The sequence below is a fragment of the Oncorhynchus gorbuscha genome, linkage group LG20, assembly GCF_021184085.1.
Source record: "Oncorhynchus gorbuscha isolate QuinsamMale2020 ecotype Even-year linkage group LG20, OgorEven_v1.0, whole genome shotgun sequence".
In the NCBI taxonomy this organism is placed as follows: Eukaryota; Metazoa; Chordata; class Actinopteri; order Salmoniformes; family Salmonidae; genus Oncorhynchus; species Oncorhynchus gorbuscha.
The window spans coordinates 40714149-40731648 of NC_060192.1; the positions used below are offsets into that span (position 1 = coordinate 40714149).

The 17500-nt window shown below is 48.1% G+C and overlaps 1 protein-coding gene across 3 annotated transcripts in view; it reads right to left on the minus strand.

The window, feature by feature from the left end:
- Positions 1-17500, minus strand: part of cadm2a (cell adhesion molecule 2a) — an 895315-nt gene that overhangs the window by 143988 nt on the left and 733827 nt on the right. For all 3 annotated transcript variants that reach the window (XM_046317256.1, XM_046317254.1, XM_046317255.1), the window contains exon 4: positions 3772-3924. In XM_046317256.1, coding sequence (XP_046173212.1) covers positions 3772-3924 — 153 coding nt within the window. The remainder of the gene's footprint in view (positions 1-3771; positions 3925-17500) is intronic.

Consider the following 17500-nt stretch of genomic DNA (forward strand, 5'->3'; position numbering starts at 1 on the left):
CCCCAGTGTCCCAGTCCGCCCCTGGCCCCAGTGTCCCAGTCCGCCCCTGGCCCCAGTGTTCCAGTCCGCCCCTGGCCCCAGTGTGTCTGGTCCCAGTCCGCCCCTGGCTCCAGAGTCCCAGTCCGCCCCTGGCCCCAGTGTCCCAGTCCGCCCCTGGCCCCAGTGTCCCAGTCCGCCCCTGGCCCCAGTGTCCCAGTCCGCCCCTGGCCCCAGTGTCCCAGTCCGCCCCTGGCCCCAGTGTTCCAGTCCGCCCCTGGCCCCAGTGTGTCTGGTCCCAGTCCGCCCCTGGCCCCAGTGTCCCAGTCCCCCCCTGGCCCCAGTGTCCCAGTCCGCCCCTGGCCCCAGTGGCCCCAGTGTCCCAGTCCCAGTCCGTCCCCCCCAGTGGCCCCAGTGTCCCAGTCCGTCCCCCTGGCCCCAGTGTCCCAGTCCGCCCCTGGCTGGCCCCAGTGTCCCAGTCCGTCCGTCCCTGGCCCCAGTGTCCCAGTCCGCCCCTGGCCCCAGTGTCCCAGTCCGCCCCTGGCCCCAGTGTCCCAGTCCGCCCCTGGCCCCAGTGTCCCAGTCCGCCCCTGGCCCCAGTGTCCCAGTCCGTCCCTGGCCCCAGTGTCCCAGTCCGCCCCTGGCCCCAGTGTCCCAGTCCGCCCCTGGCCCCAGTGTCCCAGTCCGCCCCTGGCCCCAGTGTCCCAGTCCGTCAGTCCGTCCCTGGCCCCAGTGTCCCAGTCCGCCCCTGGCCCCAGTGTTCCAGTCCTGGCCCCTGGCCCCAGTGCCCCTGGCCCCAGTCCCAGTCCCTGGCCCCAGTGTTCCAGTCCGCCCCTGGCCCCAGTGTGTCTGGTCCCAGTCCGTCCCTGGCCCCAGTGTGTCTGGTCCCAGTCTGTCCCTGGCCCCAGTGTGTCTGGTCCCAGTCCGTCCCTGGCTCCAGTATGTCTGGTCCCAGTCCGCCCCTGGCCCCAGTGTCCCAGTCCGCCCCTGGCTCCAGTGTGTCTGGTCCCAGTCCGTCCCTGGCTCCAGTGTGTCTGGTCCCAGTCCGTCCCTGGCTCCAGTGTGTCTGGTCCCAGTCCGCCCCTGGCCCCAGTGTCCCAGTCCGCCCCTGGCCCCAGTGTGTCTGGTCCCAGTCCGTCCCTGGCCCCAGTGTCCCAGTCCGTCCCTGGCCCCAGTGTGTCTGGTCCCAGTCCGTCCCTGGCTCCAGTGTGTCTGGTCCCAGTCCGTCCCTGGCCCCAGTGTCCCAGTCCGCCCCTGGCTCCAGTGTGTCTGTTCCCAGTCCGTCCCTGGCCCCAGTGTGTCTGGTCCCAGTCCGTCCCTGGCCCCAGTGTGTCTGGTCCCAGTGGCCCCAGTGTCCCAGTCCGTCCCTGGCCCCAGTGTCCCAGTCCTGGCCCCAGTGGCTCCAGTGCCCCAGTGTCCCAGTGGCCCCTGGTCCCAGTCCGTCCCTGGCCCCAGTGTGTCTGGTCCCAGTCCGTCCCTGGCCCCAGTGTGTCTGGTCCCAGTCCGTCCCTGGCCCCAGTGTCCCAGTCCGCCCCTGGCCCCAGTGTCCCAGTCCGCCCCTGGCCCCAGTGTTCCAGTCCGCCCCTGGCCCCAGTGTCCCAGTCCGTCCCTGGCCCCAGTGTTCCAGTCCGCCCCTGGCCCCAGTGTGTCTGGTCCCAGTCCGTCCCTGGCCCCAGTGTGTCTGGTCCCAGTCTGTCCCTGGCCCCAGTGTGTCTGGTCCCAGTCCGTCCCTGGCTCCAGTATGTCTGGTCCCAGTCCGCCCCTGGCCCCAGTGTCCCAGTCCGCCCCTGGCTCCAGTGTGTCTGGTCCCAGTCCGTCCCTGGCTCCAGTGTGTCTGGTCCCAGTCCGTCCCTGGCTCCAGTGTGTCTGGTCCCAGTCCGCCCCTGGCCCCAGTGTCCCAGTCCGCCCCTGGCCCCAGTGTGTCTGGTCCCAGTCCGCCCCTGGCCCCAGTGTCCCAGTCCGCCCCTGGCCCCAGTGTGTCTGGTCCCAGTCCGTCCCTGGCCCCAGTGTCCCAGTCCGTCCCTGGCCCCAGTGTGTCTGGTCCCAGTCCGTCCCTGGCCCCCTGGCTCCAGTGTGTCTGGTCCCAGTCCGTCCCTGGCCCCAGTGTCCCAGTCCGCCCCTGGCTCCAGTGTGTCTGGTCCCAGTCCGTCCCTGGCCCCAGTGTGTCTGGTCCCAGTCCGTCCCTGGCCCCAGTGTGTCTGGTCCCAGTCCGTCCCTGGCCCCAGTGTCCCAGTCCGCCCCTGGCTCCAGTGTGTCTGGTCCCAGTCCGTCCCTGGCTCCAGTGTGTCTGGTCCCAGTCCGTCCCTGGCCCCAGTGTGTCTGGTCCCAGTCCGTCCCTGGCCCCAGTGTGTCTGGTCCCAGTCCGTCCCTGGCCCCAGTGTCCCAGTCCGCCCCTGGCCCCAGTGTGTCTGGTCCCAGTCCGTCCCTGGCCCCAGTGTTCCAGTCCGCCCCTGGCCCCAGTGTGTCTGGTCCCAGTCCGTCCCTGGCCCCAGTGTGTCTGGTCCCAGTCCGTCCCTGGCTCCAGTGTGTCTGGTCCCAGTCCGTCCCTGGCCCCAGTGTGTCTGGTCCCAGTCTGTCCCTGGCCCCAGTGTGTCTGGTCCCAGTCTGTCCCTGGCCCCAGTCTGTCTGGTCCCAGTCCGTCCCTGGCTCCAGTGTGTCTGGTCCCAGTCCGTCCCTGGCCCCAGTGTGTCTGGTCCCAGTCCGTCCCTGGCCCCAGTGTCCCAGTCCGCCCCTGGCTCCAGTGTGTCTGGTCCCAGTCCGTCCCTGGCTCCAGTGTGTCTGGTCCCAGTCCGTCCCTGGCCCCAGTGTGTCTGGTCCCAGTCCGCCCCTGGCCCCAGTGTTCCAGTCCGTCCCTGGCCCCAGTGTGTCTGGTCCCAGTCCGTCCCTGGCCCCAGTGTGTCTGGTCCCAGTCCGTCCCTGGCCCCAGTGTCCCAGTCCGCCCCTGGCCCCAGTGTTCCAGTCCGTCCCTGGCTCCAGTGTGTCTGGTCCCAGTCCGTCCCTGGCCCCAGTGTGTCTGGTCCCAGTCCGTCCCTGGCCCCAGTGTCCCAGTCCATCCCTGGCCCCAGTGTGTCTGGTCCCAGTCCGACCCTGGCCCCAGTGTGTCTGGTCCCAGTCCGCCCCTGGCTCCAGTGTGTCTGGTCCCAGTCCGTCCCTGGCTCCAGTGTGTCTGGTCCCAGTCCGTCCCTGGCTCCAGTGTGTCTGGTCCCAGTCCGTCCCTGGCTCCAGTGTGTCTGGTCCCAGTCCGTCCCTGGCCCCAGTGTCCCAGTCCACCCCTGGCTCCAGTGTGTCTGGTCCCAGTCCGTCCCTGGCTCCAGTGTGTCTGGTCCCAGTCCATCCCTGGCCCCAGTGTGTCTGGTTCCAGTCCGTCCCTGGCCCCAGTGTGTCTGGTCCCAGTCCGTCCCTGGCCCCAGTGTGTCTGGTCCCAGTCCGTCCCTGGCCCCAGTGTGTCTGGTCCCAGTCCGTCCCTGGCCCCAGTGTGTCTGGTCCCAGTCTGTCCCTGGCCCCAGTGTGTCTGGTCCCAGTCCGTCCCTGGCCCCAGTGTGTCTGGTCCCAGTCCGCCCCTGGCCCCAGTGTGTCTGGTCCCAGTCTGTCCCTGGCCCCAGTGTGTCTGGTCCCAGTCCGTCCCTGGCCCCAGTGTGTCTGGTCCCAGTCCGTCCCTGGCCCCAGTGTGTCTGGTCCCAGTCCGTCCCTGGCCCCAGTGTGTCTGGTCCCAGTCCGTCCCTGGCTCCAGCCAGTGTGTGTGTGTGTGTTCTTGTATGTGTGAGTACACTCCATGCTATCCGGAGCTACACTCACCCAGTACAGTAAGGTAGGCCTTGGCGGTCTTCACAGGCATGGTGAATAGAGAACAGGTGTACATCCCCTCGTCAGCCAGTGTCACCTCACTGATACTAATGGTCAGCTCCGACCACGACGCTCGGACCAGCTCGATACGGTTATCTCTCAAAGCTAGACGAGGGGAGAGAGAGAGAGAGAGACAGAGAGAGAGACAGAGAAAGAGAGATAGAGAGAATAGCTAATTTACTAATGGATTTTATCACAAACAATAACAATGATAACATCTTATTTCACCACACACAATATGTCAACAACAGCAGCTAAATGCACTTAATACAACTATCCCTGGGCAGTACAGGAAGGGAGAGAGACAGGGGAGAGCAAGAGAGAGACAGAGAGAGAGAGAGAGACAGAGAGAGAGAGAGAGAGAGAGAGAGAGACAGAGAGACAGAGAGACAGAGAGAGAGAGAGAGAGACAGAGACAGAGAGAGAGAGAGAGAGAGAGACAGAGAGAGAGACAGAGAGAGAGAGAGAGGAGAGACAGAGAGAGAGACAGAGAGAGCGAAAGAGAGAGAGGGGAGAGCAAGAGAGAGAGACAGAGAGAGAGACAGAGAGAGAGACAGAGAGAGAGAGAGAGAAGAGACAGAGAGAGAGACAGAGAGAGCGAAAGAGAGAGAGAGGGGAGAGCAAGAGAGAGAGACAGAGAGAGACAGAGAGAGAGAGAGACAGAGAGAGAGAGAGAGAGACAGTGAGAGAGACAGAGACCGAGAGAGACTGAGAGAGAGAGAGAGAGAGAGAGAGAGAGAGAGAGAGAGAGAGAGAGAGAGAGAGAGAGAGAGAGAGAGAGAGAGAGAGAGAGAGAGAGAGAAAGGGGAGAGCGAGTTAGAGAGAGACAGAGAGAGACAGAGAGAGAAGAGAGAGAGGGACTTCCAACTGTGAACATACAAGGGTTGGGGTTGATTCCAATTTTTTTTCCTATTCCAAATTTAAATTCTAGAATGCATGCAGGAAATGGAGAATTTTACTTCGAATTGATTTGGAATTGCAGCAATCTTAACAAAAAAAAGGTAATTGATTTGAAATTTAGACTGTCTGAATTGGACATTTTAAAATAAAAACATCCATGGAATGGAATTGGATTTGATTTTGAATTTAGATTGTCTGAATTGGACTTCAATCTGAATTGGAAAATAAATACATTCTTGGAATGGAATTAGAATGGAATTGGAATGGAATTGGAATGGAATTGGAATGGAATTAGAATGGAATTGGAATGGAATTAGAATGGAATGGAATTGGAATGGAATTGGAATGGCATTAGAATGGAATGGAATGGAATGGAATTGGAATGGAATTAGAATGGAATTAGAATGGAATTAGAATGGAATTGGAATGGAATTAGAATGGAATGGAATTGGAATGGAATTGGAATGGAATTGGAATGGAATTAGAATGGAATTAGAATGGAATTGGAATGGAATGGAATTGGAATGGAATTGGAATGGAATTGGAATGGAATTGGAATTAGAATGGAATTAGAATGGAATTAGAATGGAATTGGAATGGAATTAGAATGGAATTAGAATGGAATTGGAATGGAATTGGAATGGAATTGGAATGGAATTAGAATGGAATTGGAATGGAATTAGAATCGAATTAGAATGGAATTAGAATGGAATTGGAATGGAATGGAATTGGAACGGAATTAGAATGGAATTAGAATGGAATGGGAATGGAATGGGAATGGAATGGAATTGGAATGGAATTAGAATGGAATTAGAATGGAATTAGAATGGGAATGGAATTGGAATGGAATTGGAATGGAATTAGAATGGCATTAGAATGGAATTGGAATGGAATTGGAATGGAATGGAATTGGAATGGAATTAGAATGGAATTAGAATGGAATTAGAATGGAATTGGAATGGAATTGGAATGGAATGGAATGGAATGGAATTGGAATGGAATTAGAATGGAATTAGAATGGAATTAGAATGGAATTGGGTTATGGTTAGGGTTAGGGTTAGGGTTAGAACTGGAATTGTATTATGTTCCATTTTTCAAATCAAATTCCAGTCACTGGAGTTAATGCTTTCAGCACTGAAATGGAGTTAATGCTTTCAGCACTGAAATGGAGTCAATGCTTTCAGCACTGAAATGGAGTCAATGCTTTCAGCACTGAAATGGAGTTAATGCTTTCAGCACTGAAATGGAGTTAATGCTTTCAGCACTGAAATGGAGTTAATGCTTTCAGCACTGAAATGGAGTTAATGCTTTCAGCACTGAAATGGAATGCAAACTTTGTTTTAAAACTATACAATAATTATAATTATATACATTACAGTATATACATTATGTTTTGAAATGTTTTCCAATGAGTTGTAATATATTTCTTGTTCCAATTAAAGGGTTAGCTCAGACATACTGTCACGACTTCCGCCGAAGTTGGCTCCCCTGCGGTGCTCGGCGGTCGTCGTCACCGTCCTACTAGCCACTACCGATCCCTTTTTCGTTCGTCTGTTGGTTTTGTCTTATTAGTTTCACCTGTGTGTATTTTAGTTTAATTAACGTCCTTATATGTAGTAGGTTGTCCCGCCCTTGCTTTGTGCGGGATTGTTTTTTGTATTCATGTCATTTGGTGTAGTGCTTGTGTTTTATTCTCCGATCTATTATTCACCCTGTGTGTTGGGTGGACCGGTGGATTATTCACCCTGTGTGTTGGGTGGACCGGTGGATTATTCACCCTGTGTGTTGGGTGGACCGGTGGATTATTCACCCTGTGTGTTGGGTGGACCGGTGGATTATTCACCCTGTGTGTTGGGTGGACCGGTGGATTATTCACCCTGTGTGTTGGGTGGACCGGTGGATTATTCACCCTGTGTGTTGGGTGGACCGGTGGATTATTCACCCTGTGTGTTGGGTGGACCGGTGGATTATTCACCCTGTGTGTTGGGTGGACCGTGTGATTATTCACCCTGTGTGTTGGGTGGACCGTGTGATTATTCACCCTGTGTGTTGGGTGGACCGGTGGATTATTCACCCTGTGTGTTGGGTGGACCGGTGGATTATTCACCCTGTGTGTTGGGTGGACCGGTGGATTATTCACCCTGTGTGTTGGGTGGACCGGTGGATTATTCACCCTGTGTGTTGGGTGGACCGTGTGATTATTCACCCTGTGTGTTGGGTGGACCGTGTGATTATTCACCCTGTGTGTTGGGTGGACCGTGTGATTATTCACCCTGTGTGTTGGGTGGACCGGTGGATTATTCACCCTGTGTGTTGGGTGGACCGGTGGATTATTCACCCTGTGTGTTGGGTGGACCGTGTTTTTTGTGCGCCGGAGAATAAACTGTCAAATATCTGAAACCTCTCTCTCTCTGCCTCTGATTCCACCCACCTTGATAAAACGTGACACATATTGGTTTCCTTGTCTATGAACTTTGTCATTTTGTACTTATATATGGTGGAAAAATTCCAATTTCCATGAGTATTGTTCAACTCAATTATTCTGCATTGCTTTATAATTCTACAACATAAATTAATTTAGAAGACGCTTTTATCCAAAGCGACTTGAAGTCATTCATGCATAAGCTTTTTCACGTAAGGGTGGATTGCTTATTTTTAGCCATGGAAAATATGTAAAGTGGTGTCAGAGCTGATTAACATATTTCCCAGCATGCTGTTTTTTAGTACATTTAATGTTGTTCATATTATGTAGCACATCATATTTTTTTATAAATCGTTTTGGATAATGAAATATAAAAAATGTATTTCAATTAATTATTTTCCAAATCTGTGTTTCTATTTCAGTGTTTTTGGTTGAACATAGATTTTTATTCATACTATAATAAATAACATACACTTAAAAAAAAAACGACTCTAATCTGTTCGTGGTTGGATTTATTTACAGTCATTATTTAGATGGTGGAGCCTGTTTTAGGTTGTCTTGTCAACTTCATGCTCCCAACCTGGCTATTAGTCTGAATGCAAACGGTGGACGACGAACTATTCAAAATATTACAAAGACAACATTTTGGATTAATTTCAGTAGGAATTAGAACCCACCCTGAAGGTCGTCATAATTGAGAAGGTCAAAAACATCATGCTGCTGTGACAGGCAGTTAACAGGCAATGAAAGATGAACCTTATTGTATTTATAGCAATTCATAGAAGCTAAACATGTAAGGGAATGCAATGATGCAAATGGCTAAGTCTTTGTCAATAGTACACACAGACATGGGTGGTAATTCTAACTTTCACTCTAAAGGCACACTGGGATATATGCTAATGTCCGCGAATATTTGCAAATATCCCCCGATTGCCTTTATTGAATGTTGGAATTACCACCGATGACTGTGTTTGCTAGTGACAAAGATCTGGTTGTTGCATCAACCCTGTAGTCGTGAGAGGAGAGAGGATACGTGAATATTTAATCCTTGTAATTTAACCCTTTGTGACAATACATTAAAATATCATCAGACTATTACCACAACAGCCTAGTTTTACCCTGAAACTCCTGGTTTGCAGGCCATATCAAGCAAGTAATATTATTGCATTTAGAATGGGAGCCAAGGTAGGAGTATTGGACAGAAAAATGATTCCCTAAACCATCTAAACTGGAACAACCATCTCAGTAATGGGTTGAATAAATCCAAGATGCATTTAGTTTTTTTTTTAGGTTAAAAAAAATGTATGTTATTTATAGCATAGTTTATGTGTCGGGGGGCTAGGGTCAGTCTGTTATATCTGGAGTACTTCTCCTGTCTCAGCCTCCAGTATTTATGCTGCAGTAGTTTATGTGTCGGGGGGCTAGGGTCAGTCTGTTATATTTGGAGTACTTCTCCTGTCTCAGCCTCCAGTATTTATGCTGCAGTAGTTTATGTGTCGGGGGCTAGGGTCAGTCTGTTATATTTGGAGTACTTCTCCTGTCTCAGCCTCCAGTATTTATGCTGCAGTAGTTTATGTGTCGGGGGGCTAGGGTCAGTCTGTTATATTTGGAGTACTTCTCCTGTCTCAGCCTCCAGTATTTATGCTGCAGTAGTTTATGTGTCGGGGGGCTAGGGTCAGTCTGTTATATTTGGAGTACTTCTCCTGTCTCAGCCTCCAGTATTTATGCTGCAGTAGTTTATGTGTCAGTATTTATGCTGCAGTAGTTTATGTGGGGGCTAGGGTCAGTCTGTTATATTTGGAGTACTTCTCCTGTCTCAGCCTCCAGTATTTATGCTGCAGTAGTTTATGTGTCGGGGGGCTAGGGTCAGTCTGTTATATTTGGAGTACTTCTCCTGTCTTATCTGGTGTCCTGTGTGAATTTAAGTATGCTCTCTCTAGTTCTCTCTCCCTCCCGGAGGACCTGAGCCCTAGGACCATGCCTCAGGACTACCTGACCTGATGACTCATCTGTTCTGCCTGCGGCTATGGAGCCCTGACCTGTTCACCGGACGTGCTACCTTGTCCCGGACCTGCCGTTTTGGACTCGCTCTCTCTACCACACCTGCTGTCTCTAACTCAGAACAATCGGCTATGAAAAGCCAACTGACATTTACTCCTGAGGTGCTGACCTGTTGCTCCCTCTACAGCCACTGTGATTATTATTTGACCATGCTGGTCATCTATGAACATTTGAACATCTTGGCCATGTTCTGTTATAATCTCCACCCGGCACAGCCAGAAGAGGACTGGCCACCCCTCGGAGCCTGGTTTCTTCCTTGTTCTGGCCTTTCTAGGGAGTTTTTCCTAGCCACTCTGCTTCTACACCTGCATTGCTTGCTGTTTTGGGGTTTTTGGCTGGGTTTCTGTACAGCACTTTGAGATATCAGCTGATGTAAGAAGGGGCTTTATAAATACATTTCAATCAATTAATTAATCAACGTGCATACAAAAACACAGATATAGACACACACAATTCTAGAAATCAACCTGCAAGAAAGCATGCTGGGAAATATGATAATGAGGGGCGTGGTTTTGGGTGTTTGCATTGTTTTACTCTACACAGAATAAAAATGACACTATTAAAGGTCCCAAACAGTCAAAATCATTTGGATGAAACCAAAACCAAGTAGGACAACCAAAGTATGAAAAATGACTGTTGCTTCTATATTGATAAAGATTGGTCATCAAATGACTGTTGCTTCTATATTGATAAAGATTGGTCATCAAATGACTGTTGCTTCTATATTGATAAAGATTGGTCATCAAATGACTGTTGCTTCTATATTGATAAAGATTGGTCATCAAATGACTGTTGCTTCTATATTGATAAAGATTGGTCATCAAATGACTGGTCCCTCCCCCATGTGAAACACCATCGAATACAGGAGGAGGGATGGAGGCGGGATTATTAATACACCAATGGTAACGTCTTATTCTCTTACCTAATTTAAATAAGTACCGCCTCGTAACCAACATCACAGAGGGGGCGTGGTTTACGTAGCTAGGTAGCTAGTCACCTGGTAACTAAATGGGAACTACAGTGTGTCAGCAAATACACTATATATACAAAAGTATGTGGACACCTTTACATATCTGGATTAGGCTCATTATTACAACAACATACATGTCACTCACAGGTGTATACAAATCAAGCACACAGCCATGTGCAATCTCCATACACAAACACGTTCTCTGGTGTGATGAATCACGCTTCACCATCTGGCAGTCCGACGGACACATACTGGGTTTGACGGATGCCAGGAGAATGCTACCTGCACAAAAACATAGTGCCAACTGTAAAGTTTGGAGGAGGAGGAATAATGGTCTGGGGCTGGTTTTCATGGTTGGGTCTAGGCATCCGTGAAGGGAAATTTTAACGCTACAACATACTAGACGATATGTTATTCTAGACGATTCTGTGCTTCCAACTATGTGGCAACAGTTTGGGAGAAGGCCATTTCCTGTTTCAACATGACAATGCCCCCCCCCGTTCACAAAGCGAGGTCCATACAGAAATGTTTTGTCGAGATCGGTGTGGAAGAACTTGACTGTTCTGCACAGAGCCCTGACCTCAACCCCATCGAAAACCTTTGGGATGAATTGGACTGTGAGTCAGGCCTAATCGCCCAACATCAGTGCCCGACCTCACTAATGCTCTGAATGGAACCAAGTCCAGCAGCAATGTTCCAAAACCTTTGGTCATGTGGTGTAGCGGTTTGGGTTTCACATGTTGTCTATATTGTTGCTGTTACAATAACCAAACAGTTGGATAAACAACTCATTTGTGAAACCATAATGTGCTGTATGACAGGATTAGATGTTACATGCAATTTCAATGTTGTTTGAGTTGCTTTTTTTTTATCAGGAAATTTTCGGAGATAATCTCAATAAGTTTTCAAAGACCGTCAGTCAAGGTGAGTTCCACGTCATCGTCTGTCTTTCCAGAATTCCTGAAAGTTTTACATGAGGGAAAAATGTATTTTTTTGCCCACCGAAATTGCATTTGTATCTAGGAAAAAATATTTTGGTTGACGTTTTAGTAACTCAAAAAGGTTAATTTATATCGGGAATCAGAATGACTGTTTGGGATGTTCAACACCAACACTCCTGAATTAATAAACCTCTCATTCATTTCATGGAGAGAGGAATTCCACTTAGATCTCTGCTGCTCGACGAACCCCGACATCATACATCAGGTTAGGGATGGGTCTGTTGTCTCATCAATAACTAGGGATGGGTAAGGTCTGTTGTCTCATCAATAACTAGGGATGGGTAGGGTCTGTTGTCTCATCAATAACTAGGGATGGGTCTGTTGTCTCATCAATAACTAGGGATGGGTAGGGTCTGTTGTCTCATCAATAACTAGGGATGGGTAGGGTCTGTTGTCTCATCAATAACTAGGGATGGGTAGGGTCTGTTGTCTCATCAATAACTAGGGATGGGTAGGGTCTGTTGTCTCATCAATAACTAGGGATGGGTAGGGTCTGTTGTCTCATCAATAACTAGTGATGGGTAGGGTCTGTTGCCTCATCAATAACTAGGGATGGGTAGGGTCTGTTGTCTCATCAATAACTAGGGATGGGTAAGGTCTGTTGTCTCATCAATAACTAGGGATGGGTCTGTTGTCTCATCAATAACTAGGGATGGGTCTGTTGTCTCATCAATAACTAGGGATGGGTAGGGTCTGTTGTCTCATCAATAACTAGGGATGGGTCTGTTGTCTCATCAATAACTAGGGATGGGTAGGGTCTGTTGTCTCATCAATAACTAGGGATGGGTAAGGTCTGTTGTCTCATCAATAACTAGGGATGGGTAGGGTCTGTTGTCTCATCAATAACTAGGGATGGGTAGGGTCTGTTGTCTCATCAATAACTAGGGGGATGGGTAGGGTCTGTTGTCTCATCAATAACTAGGGATGGGTAGGGTCTGTTGTCTCATCAATAACTAGGGATGGGTAGGGTCTGTTGTCTCATCAATAACTAGGGATGGGTAAGGTCTGTTGTCTCATCAATAACTAGGGATGGGTCTGTTGTCTCATCAATAACTAGGGATGGGTCTGTTGTCTCATCAATAACTAGGGATGGGTAAGGTCTGTTGTCTCATCAATAACTAGGGATGGGTAAGGTCTGTTGTCTCATCAATAACTAGGGATGGGTAGGGTCTGTTGTCTCATCAATAACTAGGGATGGGTAGGGTCTGTTGTCTCATCAATAACTAGGGATGGGTAGGGTCTGTTGTCTCATCAATAACTAGGGATGGGTAGGGTCTGTTGTCTCATCAATAACTAGGGATGGGTAGGGTCTGTTGTCTCATCAATAACTAGGGATGGGTAGGGTCTGTTGTCTCATCAATAACTAGGGATGGGTAGGGTCTGTTGTCTCATCAATAACTAGGGATGGGTCTGTTGTCTCATCAATAACTAGGGATGGGTCTGTTGTCTCATCAATAACTAGGGATGGGTAGGGTCTGTTGTCTCATCAATAACTAGGGATGGGTAGGGTCTGTTGTCTCATCAATAACTAGGGGGATGGGTCTGTTGTCTCATCAATAACTAGGGATGGGTCTGTTGTCTCATCAATAACTAGGGATGGGTCTGTTGTCTCATCAATAACTAGGGATGGGTCTGTTGTCTCATCAATAACTAGGGATGGGTCTGTTGTCTCATCAATAACTAGGGATGGGTAGGGAAGGTCTGTTGTCTCATCAATAACTAGGGATGGGTAGGGTCTGTTGTCTCATCAATAACTAGGGATGGGTAGGGTCTGTTGTCTCATCAATAACTAGGGATGGGTAGGGTCTGTTGTCTCATCAATAACTAGGGATGGGTAGGGTCTGTTGTCTCATCAATAACTAGGGATGGGTAGGGTCTGTTGTCTCATCAATAACTAGGGATGGGTAGGGTCTGTTGTCTCATCAATAACTAGGGATGGGTAGGGTCTGTTGTCTCATCAATAACTAGGGATGGGTCTGTTGTCTCATCAATAACTAGGGATGGGTAGGGTCTGTTGTCTCATCAATAACTAGGGATGGGTAGGGTCTGTTGTCTCATCAATAACTAGGGATGGGTAGGGTCTGTTGTCTCATCAATAACTAGGGATGGGTCTGTTGTCTCATCAATAACTAGGGATGGGTCTGTTGTCTCATCAATAACTAGGGATGGGTCTGTTGTCTCATCAATAACTAGGGATGGGTAGGGTCTGTTGTCTCATCAATAGGGTCTGTTGTCTCATCAATAACTAGGGATGGGTCTGTTGTCTCATCAATAACTAGGGATGGGTCTGTTGTCTCATCAATAACTAGGGATGGGTAGGGTCTGTTGTCTCATCAATAACTAGGGATGGGTCTGTTGTCTCATCAATAACTAGGGATGGGTCTGTTGTCTCATCAATAACTAGGGATGGGTAGGGTCTGTTGTCTCATCAATAACTAGGGATGGGTAGGGTCTGTTGTCTCATCAATAACTAGGGATGGGTCTGTTGTCTCATCAATAACTAGGGATGGGTAAGGCCTGTTGTCTCATCAATAACTAGGGTGAGGTCAGGGCTCAGCTATCACTAGATCACCAACATGTTTAAGCCATTTGCTCGTGTTCTGCTGCACAGTAACAGTCATATCTGACTAACATCATAACATGGTGTCAGAAGTGTTTCAACCTCATCAAATATAAAACAGAAGAGATTATTTCACAGAGTTTAGTCTGAGTTTAGAGTGATGAAATGTAGCTAACAGCTAACTCTCATGTCTCTTCATCGAGCCGTTGCTATGGATACTCACATACTCAAATCTGCCATGAGCAGAGCGCATGCCGAGCGAGCTGCCTGTGCGCAGGGAGGGAGTGACAGACCGAGAGGAGCAGGTAATGAATTTACTAACAAAGGAAGTTATTTCTGGTTTCGGACAGGGCCGGACATTAAATTTGGCAGAAGCAATCGGCAGTGGTGGAAAAAGAACCCAATTGTCATACTTGAATGTCCCTACTTGAGTAAAAGTATAGATACCTTAATAGAAAGTTACTCAAGTAAAAGTGGAAGTCACCCCAGTAAAATACTAATTGAGTAAAAGTCTAAAAGTATTTGCTTCTAAATATATACTTAAGTATCAAAAGTATAAATAATTTCAAATTCCTAATTTCTTTCAGAGGTTGAATTGCTATTTGAAATCTTCCATATGCGTTGAGGAAGTTTGTTTCGAATTTAGAGAAGTGAATGAATTTAAATTCAGGGAATGGCTCTAGAGAGGGAAAATATTAAATTGGGAATTGTAGTTTAGAATTTACGTAGAAAAGGAAATTGAGATTATTTTAATTATGTGAATTGGTGTGGCAGAATATTGAATTGGGAATTGTAGTTTTTAATTGGTTTAGAATTGGAATTCAAGATGAGTTGAATAGACTCAGAATTTAAGAACTGCTCTAGAATTCTGAATTAAATTGATGTATAGGGAAATGGAATGCTCTTAATTGATGCTGTTAGTTAACGCTGTTAATTGATTTAGCAAATTTATTTAAAAAAACAAAAGTATAAGTATTCAGACCCTTTGCTATGAGACTCAAATTGAGCTCAGGTGCATCCTGTTTCCATTGATCATCCTTGAAATGTTTCTACAAGTTGATTGGAGTCCACCTGTGGTAAATGCAATTGATTGGACATGATTTGGAAAGGCAAACACCTGTCTACATAAGGTCTCACAGTTGACAGTGCATGTCAGAGCAAAAACCAAGCCATGAGGTCATAGGAATTGTCCGCAGAGCTCAGAGACAGGATTGTGTCGAGGCACAGATCTGGTGAAGGGTAATACAAAAATTATGCCGCTTTGGAGGTCCCCAAGAACACAGTGGCCTCCATCATTCTGCAGCTTTGAAGGTCCCCAAGAACACAGTGGCCTCCATCATTCTGCAGCTTTGAAGGTCCCCAAGAACACAGTGGCCTCCATCATTCTGCAGCATTGAAGGTCCCCAAGAACACAGTGGCCTCCATCATTCTTAAATGGAAGAAGTTTGGAACCACCAAGACTCTTTCTAGATATGGCCCCCCGGTCGAACTGAGCAATCAGGGGAGAAGGGCCTTGGTCAGGGAGGTGACCAAGAACCTGATGGTCACTCTGAATGAGCTAGAGATTTCCACGGTGGAGATGGGAGAACCTTCCAGAAGGACAACCATCTCTGCAGCACTCCACCAATCAGGCCTTTATGGTATAGTGGCCAGACGGAAGCCACTCCTCAGTAAAAGGCACATGACAGCCTGCTTGGAGTTTGCCAAAAGGCACCTAAAGAATCTCAGACCATGAGAAACAAGATTTTCTGGTCTGATGAAACCAAGATTGAACTCTTTGGCCTGAATACAAAGCATCACATCTGGAGGAAACCTGGCACCATCCCTACGATGAAGCATGGTGGTGTTGGCAGCATCTGGGAGAATAGTCAGGATCGAGGCAAAGATGAACAGAACAAAGTACAGAGAGATCCTCCTCCAGAGCGCTCAGGACGGTTCTCCTTCCAACAGGACACCGACCCTAAGAACACAGACAAGACAACGCAGGAGTGGCTTTGCGACAAGTCTCTGAATGTCCTTGAGAGGCCCAGCCAGAGCCCGGACTTGAACTTCATCTAACTTCTCTGGAGAGATCTGAAAATAGCTGTGCAGCAACGCTCCCCATCCAACCTGACAGAGCTTGACAGGATCTGCAGAGAAGAATGGGAGAAACTCCCCAAATACAGGTGTACCAAGCTTGTAGCGTCATACCCAAGAAGACTCAAGGCTGTAATCGCTGCCAAAGGTGATTCAACAAAGTACTGAGTAAAGGGTCTGAATACTTATAGTGGGGCAATAAAGTATTTAGTCAGCCACCAATTGTGCAAGTTCTCCCACTTAAAAAGATGAGAGAGGCCTGTAATTTTCATCATAGGTACACTTCAACTATGACAGACAAAATGGAAAAAAAATCCAGAAAATCACAATGTAGGATTTTTAAAGAATTTATTTGTAAATTATTTACATTTACATTTACATTTAAGTCATTTAGCAGACGCTCTTATCCAGAGCGAATTATGGTGGAAAATAAGTATTTGGTCACCTACAAACAAGCAAGATTTCTGGCTCTCACAGACCTGTAACTTCTTCTTTAAGAGGCTCCTCTGTCCTCCACTCGTTACCTGTATTAATGGCACCTGTTTGAACTTGTTATCAGTATAAAAGACACCTGTCCACAACCTCAAACAGTCACACTCCAAACTCCACTATGGCCAAGACCAAAGAGCTGTCAAAGGACACCAGAAACAAAATTGTAGACCTGCACCAGGCTGGAAAGACTGAATCTGCAATAGGTAAGCAGCTTGGTTTGAAGAAATCAACTGTGGGAGCAATTGGAAATGGAAGACATACAAGACCACTGATAATCTCCCTCGATCTGGGGCTCCACGCAAGATCTCACCCCGTGGGGTCAAAATGATCACAAGAACGGTGAGCAAAAATCCCAGAACCACACGGGGGGACCTAGTGAATGACTTGCAGAGAGCTGGGATCAAAGTAACAAAGCCTACCATCAGTAACACACTATGCCGCCAGTGACTCAAATCCTGCAGTGCCAGATGTGTCCCCCTGCTTAAGCCAGTACATGTCCAGGCCCGTCTGAAGTTTGCTAGAGAGCATTTGGATGATCCAGAAGAAGATTGGGAGAATGTCATATGGTCAGATGAAACCAAAATATAACTTTTTGGTAAAAACTCAAATCGTTGTGTTTGGAGGACAAAGAATGCCATACCTACTGTGAAGCATGGGGGTGGAAACATCATGCTTTGGGGCTGTTTTTCTGCAAAGGGACCAGGATGACTGATCCTTGTAAAGGAAAGAATGAATGGGGCCATGTATTGTGAGATTTTGAGTGAAAACCTCCTTCCATCAGCAAGGGCATTGAAGATGAAACGTGGCTGGGTCTTTCAGAATGACAATGATCCCAAACACACCGCACGGGCAACGAAGGAGTGGCTTCGTAAGAAGCATTTCAAGGTCCTGGAGTGGCCTAGCCAGTCTCCAGATCTCAACCCCATAGAAAATCTTTGGAGGGAGTTGAAAGTCCGTGTTGCCCAGCAACAGCCCCAAAACATCACTGCTCTAGAGGAGATCTGCATGGAGGAATGGGCCAAAATACCAGCAACAGTGTGTGAAAACCATGTGAAGACTTACAGAAAACGTTTGACCTCTGTCATTGCCAACAAAGGGTATATAACAAAGTATTGAGATAAACTTTTGTTATTGACCAAATACTTATTTTCCACCATAATTTGCAAATAAACTCATTAAAAATCCTACAATGTGATTTT